This window comes from Oncorhynchus clarkii, chromosome 19 (genome assembly GCF_045791955.1).
Source record: "Oncorhynchus clarkii lewisi isolate Uvic-CL-2024 chromosome 19, UVic_Ocla_1.0, whole genome shotgun sequence".
Taxonomy (NCBI): Eukaryota; Metazoa; Chordata; class Actinopteri; order Salmoniformes; family Salmonidae; genus Oncorhynchus; species Oncorhynchus clarkii.
The window spans coordinates 14374709-14398567 of record NC_092165.1 but is presented as its reverse complement, the minus strand read 5'-3'; the positions used below and the strand labels follow the sequence as shown (position 1 = coordinate 14398567).

Sequence of the window (23859 nt, the reverse complement as noted above, 5' to 3'; positions counted from 1 at the left end):
ATATTATAGTTATCATGTGAAGTGTCTTGGGGTTAAGAGGGTAATTAACCACATGCCCCTCATTAACTTGTCATTTGAAACAGGCTTGTGTAAATACCTGTTTTTAGAGAGACTGTAATCCTAGGCTCGTTCAAAGATAGTGATTATGAATAGGATGTGTGATAAGCAGTATTTCAAAGAACAGCGCGCATAACTTTTTCAATTAACCACACCCTTTGCACTATGACGCCAACCCATAAGATCCTTTTACTTCAGTGTAAACGGAAGTGAACAGTGACCAAGAACATTTTCCACGAAAGCGTGTTTGTTGTTATTTAGACGTTTATTAACACCCTGGAACTTAAAAGATGACGAATTTAACTGCACAGCATTACATTAGTTACCTCAGGTAGTGTTTAATTCGCGTTGGAGACCGGACTTGGTTGATAGCTAGCAAGCGTTACCTAGAACGTCTAGCTATTAACAATGGCTAACGGTATGATTTTTCACACTCAAATAGCCTCCATTATGGAGGTGCTAGCGAATGCAGCCGTGGCAGATATATGTAAAATCGTGGACGACGACTATGCAGTGTTTCGTTTGGAAATAACTCAAAGCCAAAAAGAAAACAGGGCTTTGCGGAGGAAACTACAGCTACTGGAAATGAAGGTGGCACGGGAGCGCGCAGAGAGGACAATGCGAGAGCGCGTCCTCGCCAGTCGTCCCAGTAGTGTCAAGATCCTCGACCGATACAGAGCGATGGCAAGAGGTACATTTAGCAGGCAGGGTGTTAATGTTAGATTTAATCTAGTCTTAGTCATTTTGACAAACATATCATTCAGTCATATAAAATATAAATAAGTCACATTTTTTGTCGTTTGAGTAATGATTTAGTCTAGTTATTGTCAAAACGACGAAAACAGTGGGCCATTTTAGTCAATTAAATGCCCTTTCATTTTAGTCACATCACATTTGTATTGCCTCATTAACCTACAATAAACATAAATCACACATATACAGTGTACAAAACATTAGGAACCCCTTCCAAATGTTTACTCTCAGAACAGCCTCAATTTGTTGGGGCATGGACTCAAGGTGTCAAGCATTCCCCTGGGAGGCTTCCCCATGTTTACTCAAATGCTTCCCACAGATGTGTCAAGATGGCTGGATGTTCATTGGGTGGTGGACCATTCTTGATACACATGGGAAACTGTTGAGCATTGCCTTATTTATTTTATAGCATACTGGGTGACTGTCATTCATATTCCTTTCACCCTGCTTAATGTAACTTTGATAGGTTTAGGTTACTACATGATACTCAAATTTTCCCTACACCCATCATGAGGTTGCTACAACCTTGCTTATGAATGAAAGTTTACAATGTAGAGGTCGAAAGAAACATTTGAGTAATCAAGGTGACAGACAGTGACACATTCAATACCACCTTGCACACTCTTGCCTGCATCTAGCTGATCTTGCGTGTAATCATTAATCCAACAGTTGCAAACGAGTTTCTATTGTACAAATTCAGCTATGTTTATCCCCGTTCTGTTTGCTTCCATTGAAGAAACGTTTTTCCAACGGAATCGGCGGAACGAATACACCCCTGATCACACGCAAACACAGTTCACTTTCATTGCAGCTGCATACAAACGGCATGATCACTGCTCGTTAATTCCTTGCAGGCTTTAGTGTACAATACATCAGCTGTCTGTGACCCAGGCTGTGTGACCGGACAACAAAACCTTTCCAAGCCAAACCTTCATTTCATAACCGCTACACACAGCCTACTTCGTTGTCAACATAGCTACTATAACTAACGTGTTAAACCCGCTGCAATCATGCAGTACAGTTAGCAATAAGTTTAGTAGTTACACTGGCGGGGCTCGTGGCATTAAATTAAAACCAAAAGTTGACCTTGACTTGGGAATGTTAGTGTTGGCTAGCCATAGCCAGCTAGCTAACATGGCATCCCTCGCTGTTTGAGCTGGGTGTTTGAGTAGACTAAACTAGCTAGCTGCATTCGCTAGCAAAGTGAAAATCGGGAAAAAAATACAAAATATCTCTCGCTTTCTTGCTTCTCCTTAATTTTTGAAGAAATGTATTTATTCAAAACTGTCCAACTATTGTCTTTCTCTCTTTGAGTCAACTACTCAACACATTTTATGCACTGCCGTGCTAGCTAGCTGTAGCTTATGCTTTCAGTACTAGATTCATTCTCTGATCCTTTGATTGGGTTGACATGCCAGTTCATGCTGCAAGAGCTCTGATAGGTAGGAGAATGTCCTCTGGAAGTTTTCATAATTACTGTGAAAATCTATGGAAGGGGGTGAGAACCATGAGCTTTCTAGGTTTTGTATTGAAGAGGAGGACGGAAACTAGCTGTCCTCTGGCTACACCATGGTGCTGCTACCTTAGAGTGCTGTTGAGGCTACTGTAGACCTTCGTTGCAAAACAGTGTTTTATAATCAATTATTTGGTAAGATGTGAATATATTTAGTGTAGTTTTATCTTAAAAGGTTAACTTTTTTCAGGTTTTAATAATTTTTTTATTAAATTCACTGTGGAGGATGGTCCTCCCCTTCCTCCTGATGAGCCTCTACTGATCAGATGAAAACATGACTGGTTGTGTTTATACCACAATAAAATGTAATACATTTTAAAAGTTAAATAACAGATCTTTACGACTACGCCCACAGAGATCCTATTGAATTAACAGAGATTGTATATTTAATTCTATGACTAAGCTCGTCCATACCGGGAATAAATTAAATCTACTTTCACCCCTGCTTATATAAGAATTATCTGGCCATGTAAATTCCTAATTCGGGCTACATAGATAATACACATTAAATACAAAACAAAAATACACACAGAAGCGCAGAGCAGTGTTTCGCCCAGTGATGTAGTAGAGTCACTAAACCTTGATTCCCCTGTGCTCGAGTCAAGAGTTGCTGTGGCTGAAGTCGGACCAAGACTCGGGCACTGGGACTCAAAGTGCTCAAGTCTGAGTCACTGGGTCCACATGAACTCAAAATAAAGTTATTTACCCAGTCAAATATAGTGTAGTGGCAAGAGGAATTTAGCAACTAGTGTCTTCTAATCAGCCAATCCCATTCCAGCCATAACTTACCTGCTTCTCTCCATCTGCTCTTAATTATGAATGCTCATCTTTTCCTCCATTTTTAAAAAATTGAATTTAGCTGTGATGCAGTCCCTGATCAGTTGTATGTTGTTACATTTGTGCATTTGATACATTGGAGCAGCTCAGAAAGTGAGCCATGTTGATACATTGTATATAATTTCATCCTTGGTATAACCAGTACATAGGCCAGTCTGGGTAGGCTTTGCAAGTTCTGTGTCACACAGCAGTGCCAGAGAAGAAAAACAGTTTTGCGACAGGCATGTGTGCAGGTTTACAGCAAAGAACTGTAAAAATCCAATATGTGTTGAGTAGGAAGTGTGAATATCAGTGACAGGATTTTTTTGTGTAGCACGTGCACGTTTAGAAAACGGGAACAAGCATTGGAGGGGACGGGGCGAACAGGACTCTAGGCTACTGAATTTTTCTGCCGTGGTATTGCGATACTTGGCCTGGTATCATTTGTAAAAATGTGACAACACTACAGCCTATAGGGATGAGGTCAGTGACCTGGAAACCTCTCCCTTGACGTCAGCAAGACAAAGGACCAAAACGCTCCCATTCTCATTGACAGGGCTGTAGTGGAGTTTCAAGTTCTTCGGTGTCCACATCACTAAGGAAGTATCATGGTCCACAAACACCAACCCAGTTGTGAAGATGGCACGACAATGCCTCTTCTCCCTCAGGAGACTGAAAAGATTTGGTATCAAAGTTCTACAGCTGCGCTATTGAGAGCATCTTGACTGGCTGCATCACCGTTTAGTATGGCAACTGCTTGGCATCTGACACAGAGGCCCAACTCGGAGGAAAATCTGTCTCCCTCCAGTAGGTGGCGTTTGATCATTTTCGCCCACCAAGCAATGAGTTTTTATAGGGAGGTCAATGATAGTGTTGAATTTTGCCAACAACATTTTTTATGCCTTATTTGCTACGTGAGTTTTCTTTGGTCGAATAGAAGCTTCGTAATGCTTAAGGTGTTACGAGTGTAAGTACGACGTGACATCCCGGCAACTTTGGGGGAAAAAAAACATTTTATATCGTAATTGCTTCGAGGTGGCTATTATAAATGTAATGAGGCTAGTAGCGTAGCTTCTCTCTCCATTGAATACTGGCGGTTGACGTCAACAACCCTCATCGAATATTTAAAAAAAGGATTACAATAATGAGACGTATCCACCAATCCAAAGAAAGGATAGTTGGGAGCTAGACAGCCCTCCGTGCCGCTTTGTGGACAACAACTCCCATTGTTATGGCGGAGAGATGTGTAGTATCTTGTCAGTATATCCATGATCGTTGTCTCTTCTCCCCTGTGATCCGGAAACCGATAAGTGGTCGAGGAGCGTGTCAATCACTGACGTATAATAAGAACTGGAGACTGTATCTAAAATGTCTGACCGTAGTTTTCCCGGTTTATACAGACTAACATCACATGCGCACTAGCACATAGGGAGCAGCGACGACGTCATCCCAAAACATGGCAGACATTGGGTGAATATAAAATGTTAATATCTTTGGCTGTGAGTGATTATATATTTAAATATAATTCAATTGGTGTTTTGTGCACAAAGGTGAGGACTAAAGTGTTTTAGGAATTGTCTAATCGCACTTCTCTATGTGATTGCCTATAGAAATTGCCTTTATCTGCCACACCCCCTTTGAAACAGCTATTTTATTTTCAGAGGAGAAAAGCATGCACACATTTAACAACGATATGCTACTTAACCTTTTATCTATAAAATGTCTTGCACAGTTAACTTAATTCGTTTTTTTTTATCACATTACACATTTATTTTGGGATGCACCTGTAAACCTCATTTGCCGGTTTGAAATTGCGGAGAAAAGGCCATTGTCTCAGTCCAGTAGTGTAGTGGAACGAGATTGCGTGAAGATGATGTACAGCGTAGTAAAATACGTCACGATGTGAGTGCGGATTCACAGCTCAGGGCAATTCGCCCGCTTCCCCTCTGCTCATGTGTCCCCTCTGCGCGCATGTGTTCAAATGTGTTAACCAGAATTGGGTCTTGGTCAGTTTTTGGATAGTATGCAATAAATCCCCTGATTACTTAGCTATCTTGGCGCAAAGACACAATGATATTATAACCAGATTCTTCATGTACTGCATTTCCTATTATTTACTCAATGAAAACAATGTGATGCATGGATCATAATACATCAATCAATAAATAGTATATCAAGAAGTTATGAGAAGTGTTAACTTACATCCTTGCCAATTCTAGACAGTGTCAATAAATATATTGTTGAGCATTGACAGTAGCTAAACTAACCACCTCTTTCCCCCCAATCACTCTCTCAGGTGAAGGACATCTCACTGGAGGCCACAGGAGCTTTGTGAAGCCAGTGGGACACCATACATGGAGAGATGACCAACCAATCACTGTTGATGAGGGGAGTGGAACCTCAACCCAGCACGTTATCGTGATAGAGGTTAGAGCACATTCCCTACGACATTGTTATCCAATTCAATTCATGTACCGGTAATAAACTCCTCTCTTCATGTGTCAGTCTGAAGATGCAGAGGCTGCAGGTCCTGGGGTCAAGCCGGAGGGGTCTGAAGGAGAGGAGGACCCATGGCACAGCAGAGACATCCAGACTGGAGCAGCATCTGGTGCGCCCCATGTAGCCACGGAGGACCCCACCTCCCCTGCCCAGCCCAGGATCCGACACTGCATCACGGAGGTCAGTGGAATGCAGAACTTCGCCCTCAAGTCAGAGACCAACACCAAGACATTAACTGAAACACACAGGCTATTACACACAGGAACTGACCACAGATCAGACCCAGAGAGACTGGGGCCACTCAGCTGTCCTCCTGCTCCTGGTTCCGAAAACTTACCGGTATTTCACCAGAGCCAGAAGACGGTTCATTCCCGTGGAGATGGTGATGCGTTAGACACTGGTGTTGATGATCCGTCTTGTTCTTACTCTACAGAGATGGACTCTGGCAACATGCCCTTGTGTTTAGAGACACAGAATGATCTGTCTAGAGGGGGGTGGAACCGGTACACTAGTAGTGTATACTCTGAAGGGTGCCTAGATAAGAAAGGGGAGGTTATAGTCATTGATGAAGTGACTGTGAAAATGGAGGGTGACATTTCTCTCACATGGAATGCAGATAATCACCTAGGTGACGGACACTCACAAGGCAGAGACTTCTTAGATTACAGGGAAAGTCTAGAGACAAATCCAAATGTCGCGACCCCCTCCCCTTTACACACACTCAAGGATCGGGACCCAGTGTCCACATCAATGGGTTCTTCTGATTCACACAGCCTTTTCAATCAGGTATTGAACTCAAACGACAGCGCTAGAGCCCAGGTTCGGGAAGGGGGAGCAACATCAGACAGTAGTAAAGAGAAACGGTTCCTCTGCATGTTCTGTAACAAAGGCTTCAGCTGCCTCCAGAAGGTGGAGATTCATCAGAGGTTCCACACAGGGGTGAAACCCTTCAGCTGTAACCAGTGTCACATGTGCTTCGCCCAGGCTGGTGACCTGAAGAGGCACCAAAGGGTCCACACAGGGGAGAAACCCTACAGCTGCCCCCAGTGTGAGAAGAGGTTCTCCCGCCTGGACAAACTGAAGATGCACCTGAAAGTCCACACGGGAGAGAGGCCGTTCGCCTGTACACACTGCAGGAAGAGGTTCTCAGAGAGGAGCTACCTCAAGATACACCAGCAGAAAAAACATTCCACTCTATAACTTAGAAAGTAACATTGCACTCCATAGCTTCTGAGGTTTAGATCAAATCTTGAATTAATGAGAAATATTAATTTGTATTGTCAGCAGAAAAGATCCACAGATGAATTTGGAATAACGAGAGTAACAGATTTCATTGTTGAATATTCCGGGGTAGAATATTGCATCCAGACATTGTGTGATATATAAGGCATATATATATATATATATATATATATATATATATAAGCCTAAAAAGTCTAATACATAGTGTTTGTACTGTGTAGGATATATGTTCACAAATGCCTATTTGATTACTTCCATTAAACTATTTAATTTTTTAAAGTTCATGCATATTTTTAGTTGAGATGTGTATGTGTGGTTTTCATATGGTGTATTTAACACTTGTTTATGTTTAATAAACACAAAATGGGACTTTTCACTCTGACTTTCATTGAATCTGTCTTTAGTATACATCACATCTGATCTCACCCTAGTCTACATACACCCAAGAGCACTTTATAACCAATATACACTTACTAAATATACCTACACATACCCACACACTAACAAACACCTACTGTACACGTCATTATAGTTTAGTCAGGTTTGTCTGATGATGACTTTTGACTATTTTTACTAACATATTTATGTCCACCATGATGCGTTTAACAGTGAAGTCATTCTATAACTACAGTATAGGACTCAAATGTAGTAGAGATGGGGAAACACATTTTAAAAGTGTGTTTATTATATGTGTGTGTGTGTACTTGAGGGAGTGTATGTCTGTGTAATCTGTATTACAACTCTCTTCCAGGAGGAGGAGGGTCCAGAGGTGCTGCTGGTGAAGGAGGAGGGGTGTGAGGAGCGTCTGGGGAACCCTGAGGGGACCATGGTCATGGAGGACAACCAGACTACACCTCCTCCTGAACCCACAGAGTAACCAGCTGAGCAGCACAGGACCACACACAGTCTCACTAAGGTGAGCCTACTGTGAACTACTGTCTGAATGGTATTAGGTCAGGGCCTGTATCCACAAAGCTTCTGAGTAGGAGTTCTGAAAGGAGTTCCTTTTAGATCATCATACTCTGAGATGCTTTGTGGATACAAGCCCAGGTCTTGATTCTTTTTGTCTTAAAGGGCCCCACAAGAGGGCAATGCTGCCCCTATTTCGATGTAATTCCTGTCTGTCCTGGAGTGGAAATGCTCGTTTAGTTTCCACCTCTGAAGAATGACGCGGTGGTGATTTCCAGGCTGAGTGGAGAAACAACAACAAATAGGCCACTGACAGCCGTCAGTGTAGCTAGCTAGCATGCTAACCTTATCTAGCTAGCTAATGTTATCTTAACCACGCTGTATTCAAAGGATTAGCCAGCTGGCTAGGCTATCGCTGGTTCTGGGGACGGATTTGTAATAAGCATTTAGGGAAAACAAAAAATGGATAGGGGAATTAAGTCTTTGACATCACCATCTGTTGTTATCTCCAAAGTTTGACATCTTCCAAAAATTGTGGCCGCGAGTTCGCACTAGAAATAATTTGAAAGAATACATTTAAGCTCCGGTTATATGGATAACTGTAGAACAGTTCAAGACGCGTTTTTCTACACCGTAATGGACACGGTGCAACCTTTGTTAGGCTGCGGTACAGCAAAGTAAAATCCAATGATCATGGTTCTCACAGGGGAAGTGAAATTATGGGCTACAATGACTTTGCTCATGATGCACGCCCAAATGACAAGTAACAACACCCTGAGCGTATCGGACATGAAACACCAATACAAATGTAACAACAGCACAACAAAATAAATAAACAGGTTCCTTGAATTTTCGTGGGTGCCTTTTCATTATAGGATAGACAGCTGCACCAATCAAAGCATTGGAGCGTGTAGTGAAGCACAACTTTAGTGGTCAAAACCATTTATCTCGGGGGAGCGGGGTTGCAAAATGCAATCATATCACGCAATTACAACATTTCTAAAATGGTCAGATAGTTAAAAAAAAATACAAAATAGACACGTGTGATAATTTATCAATGGATTATGATAATTTTCTGTTGAATTGTTTGGCCCAGCTCAGTCGCGAGTCGCGGATTGGTAGAATTTTGCAGGTGTTTCTGATTAATAAACAATGCCATGCTGGTCGGTGGTAACGTTCAAATAAAACCCAGGCCTGAAAAGAAACATATCCTGAAAATAATTTTCATTTCATCTCATAGTAAAGACACAGAATTGTCACGGATTTCGAGGAATGGCCCCCTTCAGAATTTCTATTTCAAGCACAAATATGTCATACTTTGACAAAAAAATGAGGACCCATGACTCTCTGGCCATCATATTTCAGCATATTACAAGTGAACTTCTGCTTTTGTGGTTTTGTAAGTGTCTTTGAATTATCAAACCATTAGAGTTTCAAGTAATCAAGTCAACTAATATGTTTGCATAGTACTCATAGCAATCCTTCACTGCCCAATCAGAAGATGCTCCATAGCAGGGTGTTCATATCAGATTTCTGGATCCAACATCCTCTCACAGTCAGTAGACATGGAGGATGGGAAGCCTGTTCTGCTACTAGTCAAAGAGGAGACAGACCAGAGAGCATTGACTAAAGATGGGGGAAATACATATTTATCTGTTATTTCACCAGGTAAGTTGACTGAGAACACATTCTCATTTACAGCAACGACCTGGGGAATAGTTACAGGGGAGAGGAGGGGGCTGAATGAGCCAATTGTAAACTGAGGATTATTAGGTGACCGTAATGGTTTGAGGGCCAGATTTGGAATTTAGCCAGGACACCAGGGTAAACACCCCTACTTTTACAATAAGTGCCATGGGATCTTTAATGACCTCAGAGTGTCAGGACACCCATTTAACATCCCCCTACACAGGGCAGTGTCAATCACTGCCCTGGGGTATTGGGATATTTTTTTATTTTTTTATTTTGACCAGAGGAAAGAGTGCCTCCTACACCACTTCCAGCAGCATCTGGTCTCCCATCCAGGGACTGACCAGGACCAACCCTGCTTAGCTTCAGAAGCAAGCAAGCAGTGGTATGCAGGGTGGTATGCTGCTGGCTACATACAGTAATATCTGCATTCATAAAATGAAATCAACACAACTTATGTTTACATAAAAAAAACACACATTATAATGGATGAACTTCACCAGGTACTTGACTCAAAAATCTCCACATGTAGAATGTTCTCTGCCATGTTTGTAAAGTCTATTTTCGAACCTCTTCCTGCAGGTGGTTGGCTGGAGGCTAACAGAGGAGACTGGGAGGCTATCTTGGATTCCCAGACCGGTGAAGCCAAGGGCCTGGGGGACGGCATCACTGAGCAGGCCAGGACCAGAGGCGACATAGTGGAGGTCAGTGGGTGGGGCAGCCTCCTCAACTCTGGGCTGGGGAACAACACTGTTAACCACAACCAGAAACACAGTTGATTACAAAACAACAACCAAACTTAGTGTCCATGACAACAGACTGGCTGAGACCAGAGTGAGGCGTAGGTTTGGTCGATGGAGAAGTGTCTTATTTGGTGGGAGAGAACAGTCACAGACTAGCCTAGCGATGCTCCGTCCTGCTCCTATTGTTGTGATTCAGAGAGACTGATGGCGCCTCAGGTTAACCCCCTAACAGGTGCTGCCTTCAGCCTGCCTTCTATAGGATCTATCAACTGGAACATGAACCCTGCGACAACACAGACACTCCCTGGCCTTCATCCTCCTCACACTCTCCTAATGTTAAACCAGACATCAGACAATGCCAGTGCCTCATCACTAAATAGCTACACAAGCCCATTGACAAATGACAGTAGTAGTAACGCAATCAGCAGATCCTGTGGCAAAGAGAAGTGCTTCCTGTGTTTGTTCTGTGGGAAAACCTTCAGTTTCCCCAAACAGCTGGAGATCCACCAGAGGATGCACACAGGGGAGAAAGAATTTGGCGGCCCCCTGTGTGAGAACAGGCTCTCCATCCAGTAGTACTGCGCAATTAACAGAAATGTAGATTATTTTTCCAATTTTAAACCACTAATTGACTGATGTTGGTTCAATTATTTGAATTCCATTCGTTTTTTTCTGTGACCGCAATGCAGCAGTGTCTCTAGAGAAGTCAGATCAAGCCCAAATTGTGCAATGTAGTAGAGAGTTGTAGTTTCCAACAGGACAATATTCTCTGTAGTTTAGCACAGAAAACGTGGTAATTAACTACAATGACCATAATCCATTGCGTGCCTACTTGTCCAGTCTGAGACAGAGAGAGACCAAAGAAGGCGCGACGAGAGGGATAGAGAGTAGTTGCTTTACCTGAAAATACACAATCTAAGATTGATATTTGGTATTCAGTCATAAAAGTATGCCTTATTTACTTTGAAGAACTAAGAACACAATTAAGATTGTGATTTTTTCCACCAGCACCACCTGAAGGGGCACCACAGAGTCCGCTCAGGGGGAAAACCCTACAGCTGCCAACAGTGGGAGAAGAGGATCTCTCGCCAGGACCAGCTGAAGATGCACCTGAAGGTCCACATGGGAGAGGGGAGCTACCTCAGGATACACCAGCAGAAAATGCACAAGACCCATGTATAGAGTATTTGACATGTAATGTAGTACTAGTTAGTTTGTAGTTAATTCTGTTGGTTTTGGATGTATAGGGAACTGGATGAGGTGAACTGAGGAAAGAATGAGTATGATGAGACAGAGTCGATATGGTTGGTGTGATGGTGTCTGTAAAAAATGCTTCACTGATGAAGAGTTGACAACCTGTCATGTTTGATGCTGATGTTTTATAATGAGGAAATTATTTATTTCATGTTTACGTGACAGGAAGTTAAGAATAAGAAAGATTGAGATAAGAACATAAAGATGAGTGTAATGTAGAACCTTTTCCAAAGTATTCTAACTTATATTTTATCAAAGCAAGGTTAATTTTTATAATAAACTCCGATGGCTCCATATTGTTAGGTAATTGAATCACAGTGATAGAGATAGAGAATCAGACCGTCAGAATCAGGACCGAACTACGAGGGACAGAGACTCCACCACCACACAGAACACAACCAGTGGACAGGTGGACTGAACAACCTCAGTCCTGGTGGTCATCAGAGAGACAGAGGCTCCAGTCAGGGATCCAGTCTGCAGCCCAGACTCTTCAGTGCAGGGATGGAGCAGGGCCTGGGGCTGATAGAGATAGACCCTCCTGTTCCTATGATACAAACACCACAGTATCCATAATGAACAGAGCAGGTCACTCTGGGCTTCAGGATTCACAGAGAGTGGTGGGAGACTTAACAGGAAGTCTGTCTTCTCTTTCAGGATCTCATCTCATGCCTGGTGAATGGGTTCATACAAAGACTGGGCCTGGTTCAAGCCTTCCTCAGCTACCTCAGAGTTACCCAACCAATACAGACAAGCTAAGGACGGGCGTTCACCACAAGTGGTACCTAGCCTATAACACAGCACACAATCCCAACAACACCCAAACAATGGCTAGAGGTCAAGGAGGGAGCTCTAGTGTCATTGGGTCACAACGTAAGACACCGAGCATTAGGACGACGCTGACAAGCCGTAACCCTGCCCCACGTGTGGGAAGCGCTGTGCTGAGGGTGAACTATGTAAAGAGGCACCAGACCGTTCACACCAAGGACTTTCAAGTGCAAACTATGTTACAAGAGCTTCTCCTTCCTGAGTAGCTTTATCAGACACAGGAGTGTCCACAATGGGGAGAAATCATAGTAGTGTGGCTTGAGATGTACGCAGGGGATATCTGGGAACCATTCTTTAGCTGACATATTATAGTTATTATGTGAAGTGTCTTGAGGTAAGCGTTTTCTTTCTGTGTCCTTTTACATTCTCAGATGACACAGACTTGTTGTTTGGTGTGCTAGCATAACAGAAACACTGTCATTGAAGTGTAGCACTGCATTTTCCCTCAATTAGTTTTTTCCGATGTTCTATTCATAACAGATATACCCCAACATTATGTGGTACCTGTTTCTTTATGTACCAAACATTTTTAAATAGGTGATAAAACCTGTTGATACGTTGACTCTGCCTGTTTATCATTTAGAATTTAAATTGGCCTTGGTTTTATTGGCTTCCTTCAAACCTATATAGGTTTCTGTCCTTACCACTGATGGGATTTAGCCAGCCATTCTTTTCAGGTCATTTCCGGTCATTTGTCCACCTCACTTGTAGTGAAAGATCGTGGGATGGCAATCGGCAGATCTATCACAGAGACCAACTGGGAGAGCTGTGGAGAGAGCTGTGTTAAGGGTTGCGTCAATCGAATCTGATATCAGGATAAAATTGTGAACCAGAGTTACTGATTTAAGTATATTACTTTAAGTATTTTTATTTAACACAAGCGATAAATGGCAAATGCAATTTTCGTATATTCGTATATACGGGTCCGCTGTAACACCACGCAGGGTAGAACAGAGAACTAGCCAACACACTAATATTATCTTCTAAAATACTCTGACAGAAGTAGTTCCTGCTTCCGAGCTGGCCTGTCAGAGTAGAGACTGGGCGTGGTTTAAACTCACTCAGCCTATCTTTGATTGTTGGCGCATGAACTGGTCCCAGCCCCTAGGCGCTTCAGCGGTCAGGCGTTGTTGCTGTGTAGAATATCTATGCGCTCATACTCTCGATACAGTTATCACACACCTGGCTCCTGTTATCTAACAAAAGACAGTTTGTTCTTGCAACACTATGTTCTGCATGTGCCCCCAACAACTCATGATAACTGCCTACACCCAAGGCCAGCCACAGCCTTCTAACATACACAGACACCCTCATGATAGGCCAAGCATATTTTCAATCCTCACAGCTGATGGCAGTACTGTTGTCCTTGCAATGGGGAGGGTTGCTGTGTGTTTGGATTCGTGTGCAGTATTGATAAGTGAAGTCATTCAGATCACGGAGGAGACAAGACATGATATATGAGGTACTCCAAATTCATTCCCGGTGAGGCAGATGGGGTGTACAGATTCGTTTGGCTTGTGTCCCCGCCCATGTGGGGGTGGAAGAGACTGAGGATGTAGATGTGCTAGCTAGACAGGCCCTTAGGAGAGAGGCGGTGCCCATGAGCAAGGCAGAGGCTAAGGGTGGGACACAGCCGGTTGAATAAGACATTAAGGGCGCTATTGCTCATTGGCAATTTCGACTTGTTGAAATTGGCACTCTGCTATTTTCCAACCCTTGCGCCAGGGTTGCTAATTTACCTGTTTAACATCAACTCGCTTTCGCTGAGATGGGAGGGAATATTTGAGATGTGTCCTTAAAAACGTGAACCAAACTGGAGATATGTAAGAGTGAGAAGGTTACAGAGGCATAAATATCATACCCCCACTCAAAATAAAATGGCTAACCTCCCCTGTTATTGGTAATGGTGAGAGGTTAGCATGTCGTAGGGGTATGGTTTTTGTGCCTTTGACTTTCTCACTCATCATTATTCACGATTCGTTCATGATTATCCGCAATCGTTGTAGCATCCACATTAATGTAGCAGTGTTCAGAAACAAATTATATTCTTATTTACAATAAAAGTGACACCAAAATAATACAATACATTATTTACCATTAATTTATATTGGGCACAACATTATCCCCTCATATGAAACATTTGATCTCAAATCCAAAATGCTGGAGTATAGAGTCAAATTAAAAGTTTTAGCTTCAATGTTCAAATAAATATGTAGGGGAGTGTACATCAGTGTTTTTAGTCTACAGTCCTTGACCTCAAGCTGTTTGCAGTAAACGGTCAATTACAGTGGTCACCAACCGGTCGATCACGACTGACTGGGCGATCTTTAAGGCAATCCTAGTCCATCACCAAACATTTCTGTAGAACAGCCAACTATTAAGGCTTGTGCTCCGTTTGTTTTCGTGTTGAGCTGTTGGCGCACTAGATTCAGAAGCCATGTGCAGAGTGATAGGCAAAGTGATAGGCCTACGTTTTTATTAGTAGTAGCTCGTCGTGTCTATTTTAATATCGAGGAATATTTAACTTTCTATGGTCATAGGAGTTTTGCCTTCATCATCTGAGTTTTTAATCGAGTTTCGCCATCAGGTGGAAGACAGTCTCACCAGAGAAAAGGAGAGATCAGGGACCATGAGAGGCAGACACCCTCTGCTGAACTATCCTTCCCTCAGCTCAGACTAATGCTGTGTTCAAAACAACTGGGAACTTGGAAATCTCAGACTTCAGTTTGTTCAAGACAACTGGGAACTTAGACTGTGAAAAATAGTTTTGAACGGTCATTTCACCTGGTGAGAAGGTGGAAAGCTGAAATGGTGATCCACCCACACAGACAGTGTGGTGAAGAAGGCGCAACAGTGCCTCTTCAACCTCAGGAGGCTGAAGAAAATTGGCTTGGCCCCTGAGACCTTCACAAACTTTTACAGATGCACAATTCAGAGCATCCTGTCTGGCTGTATCACCGCCTGGTACGGCAACTGCACCGCCCGCAACCACAGTGCTCTCCCGAGGGTGGTGCGGTCTGCCCAACGTGTCACCGGGGACACACTGCCTGCCCTCCAGGACACCTACAGCACCCGATGTCACAGGAAGGCCAAAAAGATAATCAAGGACATCAACCACCTGAGCCATGGCCTGTTCACCACGCTATCATCCAGAAGGAGAGGTCAGTGCATGTGCATCCAAGCTGGGGCCGAGAGATTGAAAAACAGCTTCTATCTCAAGGCCATCAGACTGTTAAATAGCCATCACTAGCTAGCTACCACCCTGCTACTGAACCCTGCACCTTCGAGGCTGCTGCCCTATATACATAGACATGGAATCACTGGCCACTTTAATAATGGAACACTAGTCACTTTAATAATGTTTACATACTGCTTTACTCATCATTTGTATATACTGTATTCTATTCTACTGTATATTAGTCAATGCCACTCCTACATTGCTCGTCCTAATATTTATATATTTCTTAACTCCGTTCTTTTACTTTAGATTTGTGTATTGTTGTCAATTGTTTGATACTACTGCACTGTTGGAGCTAGGAACACAAGCATTTCGCTACACCCGCAATAACATCAGCTAAATATGTGTATGTGACCAATAAAATTTGATTTGAACTCGGAAGTCAAAAACAGGCATCTTTCTAGAGCTCCGACCTGAAGATCACGGTGTTGAAGGATTTTAATCAATAATGGCTAAATAATGTATACATTTGGCGTAGAGTTATAACTCACAGAGTTATCTGTTGTCTGTTAAAGAATATGTTGGTACATAGGCCAAGAGGAAGGGTCAACAGACAACTTGTGATCACAGTGAAACTAACAACAGGAAAGATGTCTGATCCCCAACCAGGGAGGGGAGAAACCGTTGGGCGTGCAGTAGATTGTGTAACATATGGTAGCCGAAGATAAGCAATGTGTATGTGTTGGAATTGAATTGAAAAGCAGCTTTGTCATGATCCAGGAGGAGGAGGGACATTTTAGTAAGACATGATGCTATGTGTGATATATTTAAACTAATGACGTGATTATGTTCAGAGCTCTCGGGAATAAACGCTATTGATTAATTTTGAGACTGATCTTTGCCTGTTTCATGCAAATAAGAACCTTACAAATTCTTAGAAACGGACAAAGTGTTTTGCTTTGTTATAATTGAATTGGTTAATGAACATATAGGAATTGAATTCCTCTAACACACGGACATCATGATTTTACCTAGTTATTTCCCCCAGAGTTCACAGTTGTCTTGAAGGCACCATGGCCATTAGATGCAGGTACCATCAGTCCAGTAAAATAAAAAGCGAATTATTGACAAATGATTTCAATTTATGCTCAGCAAGTGCTACACGAACTGATCTATTTTGTGATCACAGCTCGAGTTTTGAAATGTGATATGGTCTGAGAAGAACAATATTGTCAGGCCAGGCATATAGCCAATATGCTGTGATAATGTATTAGGCCTACTGCTCAAACCTCATTCCTACAAAACTGTTTTTCATAGGTTAATGTAAAAAGTAATGGATTTAAAAAATTCTCTGTGCTTGCTTTTTGACTGAAAAAGGGATCTTGACTCAGGAAAGGTTGGTGACCACCTTTAAGCTACCTTCAGGTCGTGTGATGACTGAAATATTAAACATGAACTAAAGTGCACATGTACTTGGTCTCTACATATAGGGTCAGAGTTTACTCTGTTTAGGAGGGTAATTAGCCTCATTAACTCTTTATTAACTCATTTGAAACATGCTTGTAAATACCTGTTTTTAGAGAGACAGTAATCCTTGGCTAGATAAAGGAGAGTTGACTATTTACCTTACTGAGGTGATGTAGATGGAATAAAGTCATTATATTGTATTATATTTTATTCTATTTCTGCTCTGTTCTTGCTAACACACATGAGATTTGATGTAATAGGCAGTAATGTATTTCAAAGAACAGCGCATTCCGCCAAAACACCAAAGAAGAAGAAGCATTAGTTTTGGTTTTGACAATGTTGTGTATAGCTACGACCGGAAGTGACTTATTCGTAGCAGGTTAGGGGTTTTGTCTAAAAGGGATGCAGATTTTGTCAAAACACCAGTCTCAACGTCAACAGTGAAGAGGCGACTCCGGGATGCTGGCCTTCTAGGCAGAGTTCCTCTGTCCAGGTTCTGTGTTCTTTTGCTCATCTTAATTTTTATTTTTATTGGCCAGTCCGAGATATGGCTTTTTCTTTGCAATTCTGCCTAGAAGGCCAGCATTCCGGAGACGCCTCTTCACTGGTGACGTTGAGACTGGTGTTTTGAGGGTAGTATTTAATGAAGCTGCCAGTTGAGGACTTGTGAGGTGTCTGTTTCTCAAACTAGACACTCTAATGTACTTGTCCTCTTGCTCAGTTGTGCACCGGGGCCTCCCACTTCTCTTTCTATTCTTGTTAGAGCCAGTTTGCACTGTTCTGTGAAGGGAGTAGTACACAGCGTTGTACGAGATCTTCAGTTTCTTGGCAATTTCTCGCATGGAATAGCCTTCATTTCTCAGAACAAGAATAGACTGACGAGTTTCAGAAGAAAGTTCTTTGTTTCTGGCCATTTTGAGCCTGTAATCGAACCCACAAATGCTGATGCTCCAGATACTCAACTAGTCTAAAGAAGGCTAGTTTTATTGCTTCTTTAATCAGGACAACAGTTTTCAGCTGTGCTAACATGATTGAAAAATGGTTTTCTTATGATCAATTAGCCTTTTAAAATGATACACTTGGATTAGCTAACAGGAGTGATGGTTGCTGATAATGGGCCTCTGTCCACCTATGTAGATATTCCATTAAAAAATCTGCCGTTTCCAGCTACAATAGTCATTTCAAGCATTAACAATGTCTACACTGTATTTCTGATAAATGTTATGTTATGTTTTAATTTTAACAAGGACATTTCTAAGTGAACCAAAACTTTTGAATGGTAGTGGATATACTTTTCTGTTGTTGCCTGTTTTGCCTGTTATTTTGGCATTAATACGTATCACATATCGGTTTGCAAATTATGTAAAAACATGGTCTCTTTTTTTGCTTTCTTGAGTCATCACAAAATCGATGGGTTGAGCTTGAAAATTCAAGCCCCTTGGGTAATGCCATAGTATAGAGTTACATTAGAAGTGCCCTTCCAAGAAGGCTTTCACTCTTTAGCTACTCCTTGTTGCATGCTGGGCACCTGCAGTGTTTCCTCAGACCCATTGGTGCAGCTGGTTTCCGGGTTATAGTGGGTGTTTAAAAGTGCGGTTTGGCAGGTCATGTTTCAGAGGACGCATGACTTGACCTTCGCCTCTGCCGAGCCTGTTGGGGAGTTGCAGCGATGAGACAAGATCGTCATCATGAAATTGGGGAGAAAAGGTGGGTAGAAATTACCATCGGCCATTGGACATAAACATTACACAAGAAGTTGGAAATCGCAAATTCAACAATGAGTGTTTTGGAAGGAATCAGTTGCCAACTGCAAGCATTGCAAAGCAATCACTAGCCTGATATTCAGTGTGTGGTCCAAGTCTGGGTTTTAGGGTGTCTTTTCCCAAGCTTAAAAGGAGAAACATTCAATACAATGGGCCAGAAAAAGTGGAATAAATTGGCCATGCTGTCAATCCAGCATGACTTCTGCCATGTTCAAAACAACTGGAAACTCAGAGAAGTGGAAATCTCAAACTTCATTGAGTTCAAGACAACTGGGAACTCGGAAAAAATTAGCTCTGACTGGAAAAATACGTTTTGAACGGTCATCCAACTCGGAATTCCAAGTCGGGAACTCGGGCCTCTTTCTAGAGCTCCGACCTGAAGATCACTGACGTCATAATTCAACCTTATTTTTTTTCCAGAGTTCCCAGTTGTGTTAAATGTACCATAAATCCAGACAATGTCAGAATTTGATAACAAAATTTGCCCACAACGACTGCCGCGCCACCTTCCTTTTCAATGGAGCACAACAGGTGGGGCTCAAAACTGCCCTGAATGACGGGATGTCACTGAGAGGGGGCAGAGTGGTTGAAGCCAAAATGCTGTAAAGTAAGAAAGAGGGGCAGAGAAGTGAAAGCCTGTCAGTTCTATTAATGTTTGAGAAGGTTTTGCCTAAGAAAGTACAGATGGTCTTCCTGACTTTCACTGTTAGAGAGTTGGTCCCACCTTCATTAAGGTGTTTTAAATGCCAAAGAATGGGACATGTAGCAGCTCTGTGCAAAGTAAAGAAAATATGTGCCAAGTGAGGACATGATTATGGTGAATGTGTGAACAACGTCAAGGTTAACTGTGGTGGTGGGGGCATGGTGCAGCATTTGGTGGATGCCAGGTGCAAAAAGAGGCTAGAGAAGCCCAAAGATATAAAATCACTCATAATGTATCTTATGCAGAGGCTGCAAGGCAGATTGGTGGAACTATTAGGCAGAATGATGTAGATAATCGGGTTACTCCTGGAATAAGTGGACCTACTGTAGGAAATATTGCTTATGTTGGTCCTGACATGGATACGAGACCTGTTCAGAAATCTTGCTCTCACAAATGTGTTGTGTCAAAGGACACTTTGATAGTTCTATCAGATTGACTTCATAGCCGTCATTGGAAAGGTGATCAACCTGGCGGCGTTTGTGGAAGGAAGAACTGCCAGGTTGAAGATCACTGTGGAAGCAGCAATGGTTTTTAGGAGTAACAGATGTTAATGTCGCCATGATTAATGATATGTTGATTCCCAATAATACTAATGATGTAATGTCTCAGTGTGATGATAGAGTTATTGTCATCCTTTAGTGGAATTCCAGAAGCCTTATTGCTAACGGTCAGCATTTTAAGGAATATGTCATTGATTTAGAGATCAAACCTGATGTGATATGTGTTCAAGAAATGTGGCTTAGACCACGTCTTGTTTTTATTATTCCTGGTTATTGATCAATCAGTTCTGATAGATCAACTGGACAGTGTGGTGGCTGTGCTACGTTCATAAGGGAAGGTCTTGTATATCGTAATACACCTGTCCCATCTGAATATGTGAAAATCTACAGTGCAGGTAGTACTATTAAATGGTTTTTTTTAAATGTACAACACTTGTCATCAAATACCTGTAGAGATGTTTGATGAAATATAAGTCGAATTGGGCTCTAGAGAGATAGTGCTGTGACTTTATGCACATAACTAGTTTATGAGGAAGAACAGATGCTGGTGGTACTATTGTGGAAGATGTGATGGAAACGAGCATCAGTATGTCTTAACGATGGATGTGGTACAAGAGTTGATGTTGTTAGAGGGGTTACATCCTGCCTGGACCTCACAATGGCTTCTAACTCTATTGCATCTAAGTGTGAATGTAATGTAATGAATGATTCTAGTGTTGGAGGTGATCATTTCCTGATTTGGTGTACCATGATTTGTTCCTGATTTGGTGTACCATGAACTGTGATGTTACTATTCCAGGTAGAGTACCATTCAGAAGACGGGGCTTTCATAAAGCAGACTGGTAAAAGTTTGGGGATCATTGCTTACAGTCTGTTGGAGAGTTGTCTTTAGAGAGGCCGGTTGATGTATGTTCTGCCTCTGTGACCTCTCTGATTTTGAGTGCTACAAATGTATACAGTGCCCTCGGAAAGTACTCAGACCCCTTGACTTTTTCCACATTTTCTTACGTTACAGCCTTGCTCTAAAATTGATTAAATCGTCCCCCCTCATCAATCTACACACAATACCCTATAATGACAAAACAAAAACAGGTTTTTAGAAATGTTTCATTTACATAAGCATTCAGACCCTTTACTCAGTACTTTGTTGAAGCACGGTAGCGATTACAGCATTGAGTCTTCTTGGGTATGACGCTACATGCTTGGCACACCTGTATTTGGGGAGTTTCTCCCATTCCTCTCTGCAGATCCTCTCAAGATCTGTCATGTTGGATGGGGAGTGTTGCTGCACAGCTACTTTCAGGACTCTCCAGAGATGTTCAATCGAGTTCAAGTACGGGCCACTCAAGGACATTCAGAGACTTGTCCCGAAGCCACTCCTGCGTTGTCTTGGCTGTGTGCTTAGGGTCATTGTGCTGTTGGAAGGTGAACCTTCACCCCAGTCTGAGGTCCTGAGCACTCTGGAGCAGGTTTTCATCAAGGATCTCTCTGTACTTTGCTCTGTTCATCTTTGCCTCTCCCAACCCCTGCTGCTGAAAAACATCCCCACAGTATGATGCTGCCACCACCATGCTTCACCGTAGGGATGGTGCCAGGTTTCCTCCAGACGTGACACTCAGGCCAAAGAGTTCAATCTTGGTTTCATCAGACCAGAGAATCTTGTTTCTCATGGTCTGAGGTGCCTTTTGGCAAACTCCAAGCGGGCTGTCATGTGCCTTTGACTGAGGAGTGGCTTCTGTCTGGCCACTCTACCATAAAGGCCTGATTGGTGGAGTGCTGCAGAGATGGTGTCTTTCTGGAAGTTTCTCCCATCTCCACAGAGGAACTCTAGAGCTCTGAGTGACCATCTGGTTCTTGGTCACCTCCCTGATCAAGGCCCTTTTCCGCCCAGCTCTAGGAAGAGCCTTGGTGGTTCAAAACTTCTTCCATTTAAGAATGATGGAGGCCACTGTGTTCTTGGGGATCTTCAATGCTGCAGTAATTTTTGGTACCCTTCCCCAGATCTGTTCCTCGACACAATCCTGTCTTGGAACTCTACGGACAATTCCTTTAACCTCATGGATTGGTTTTTGCTCTGACATGCAATTTCAATGTGGGACCTTATATAGACAGGTGTGTGCCTTTCCAAATCATGTCAAATCAATTGAATTTACCAGAGGTGGACCAATCAAATTGTAGAAACATCTCAAGAGTGATCAATGGAAACAGGATGCACCAGAGCTCAATTTCGAGTCTCATCGCAATACTTATGTAAATAATGTATTTCTGTTTTTTATTTGTAATACATTTGCAAAATTTCTAAAACATGTTTTCAATTTGTCCTTATGGGGTATTGTGTGTAGATTGATGAGGGTTTGTTTAATTTAATCAATTTTAGAACAAGGCTGTAATGTAACAAAATGTGGAAAAAGTCAAGGGGTCTGAATACTTTCCGAAGGCATGTGCCAGTGAGTGAAGTGGATGAGTGGACGCTTCATGTGCAGATAGTTACAGACCAATAGCACTGATCTCTAAATTGTGTGAACTGATGGAAAAAATGATTGTCAGATTTCCTGGAACATAGATTTTTATTGAGTCAATGGCAAAGTGGATTCCATAAAGGTAGATCCACTTTGGATGCATTAGTAAAGGTGAACAATGAAGTTGAAAAAACTCTGGTCATGAAGTAATGGCTACTGTCTTTTTTGACATTGAAAAGGCATACAATACAATGTGATTAAGATGGATAGACTTGGTATTGGTGGGAGAATATACAACTGAGTTTTGGTGTTCTTATTTAATCGCTCTTTTTGAGTTAAAATAGGATCCATTTTATCTGATGCCTGTGGAGTTGACAATGGTATTCCTCAAGGCAGTGTGATCAGTCCTATTTTGTTCAATATTATGATTAACAATGTGTTTTTGAATGTAGGTTGGAGTATTGGGGCTTACCTATATGCTGATGATAGAGCTATTTGAAAGGGGACAAGGAATATCTCTCATGTGACAATCTATTCAACAAGCTATAGTGGATTTTGAAAGATGGTCAATTGACTGGGGTTTTGAATTGTCAGTGGCGAAAGTCTTGCTGTATGTTCTTCTCTAAGAAGAAAGTTGCTGATAATATACAGTTGTTTCTGTAAGGTCAGCCTATGGGGAGGGTTTCTAAGTACAAATATTTGGGTCTATGGTTCAATGAGCGATATACATGGAAATATCATGTCAAATGTTGAAAAAAAGTGTAAGAAGGTGGTGAATCTTATGTGCTTGGTCTTTGGTTATGAATGGGGTGCTGATAGACAATCGTTGATGGATATTTATAGAGCTCTGATCAGAACGACAATTGATTACGGGTGTATAGTTTATGGAACAGCGGCAAAGACTTGTCTTCAGCAGCTGGACACAATCCAGTATATAGCTTTAAGGATATGTATTGGTGCATTTAAATCAACATCTGTATGTGCCTTACTAGTGGAGGTAGGTGAGATGCTTTCGGATTTTAAGTGTAAAAATGGTAATTAGCTTATTGGGTTAGGCTGAAAGGCTGTGAGGTTGACCATCCCACTGCTACTGTTCTAGATGACTGTTGGGAATATATTAGTAGACAAGGCAGTGGTTTTGGTTGGACAGTTGGAAAGCTTGCTGATGAGTGGTCTGAGGGAATTGGAGGTTGGAGGACCAAGGACCCAGCTAGTAGGCGCACAGGAGCAGGCGATTACGTTCCTCAATTTGATGTGCAGATATGTAGAAGACTAACAGATGAACTTTCCGTATACTCAGTTGAACTGTGGAGGATGTACAACCTGTCAGAATTATAGTATGCTCAGATTCCCTGTCTGTATTGAATAGTTTATCATCTGGCAAATCGAATAGGAGTGATGTACTATTGGAGGCATTAATATTATTATGGAGAATTGAGAACCTAGGTATATTAGTGAGATTCTGCTTGGTCCCAGCTCATTCGGTCAT

General features: G+C 42.1%; 1 protein-coding gene across 2 annotated transcripts; it reads left to right on the top strand.

The window, feature by feature from the left end:
* The first annotated feature begins 237 nt into the window (after positions 1-237).
* On the top strand, positions 238-12862 carry LOC139374746 (uncharacterized). Of its 2 annotated transcripts, XM_071115872.1 has the most exons (6): positions 249-748; positions 5436-5566; positions 5645-5818; positions 7632-7796; positions 10061-10182; positions 11230-12862. In XM_071115872.1, the coding sequence occupies exons 1-4, from the start codon at positions 466-468 to the stop codon at positions 7755-7757; spliced, it is 714 nt and encodes a 237-aa protein (XP_070971973.1). In that variant the 5' UTR covers positions 249-465; the 3' UTR covers positions 7758-7796; positions 10061-10182; positions 11230-12862. The 2 variants fall into 2 exon arrangements, with proteins under 2 accessions (XP_070971972.1, XP_070971973.1); XM_071115871.1 differs by lacking the exons at positions 7632-7796; positions 10061-10182; positions 11230-12862 and having other exon boundaries at positions 238-748; positions 5645-7256.
* The last annotated feature ends 10997 nt before the right edge of the window (positions 12863-23859 follow it).

What these genes read in the sequence shown, in the direction of transcription:
- LOC139374746 (XM_071115871.1), top strand. Translation starts at nt 466, where the DNA reads ATGGCTAACGGTATGATTTTTCACACTCAAATAGCCTCCATTATGGAG. An exon ending in ATACAGAGCGATGGCAAGAG is followed by an intron (nt 749 to 5,435) that starts GTACATTTAGCA and finishes TCACTCTCTCAG; the next exon opens with GTGAAGGACATCTCACTGGA. An exon ending in AGCACGTTATCGTGATAGAG is followed by an intron (nt 5,567 to 5,644) that starts GTTAGAGCACAT and finishes TTCATGTGTCAG; the next exon opens with TCTGAAGATGCAGAGGCTGC.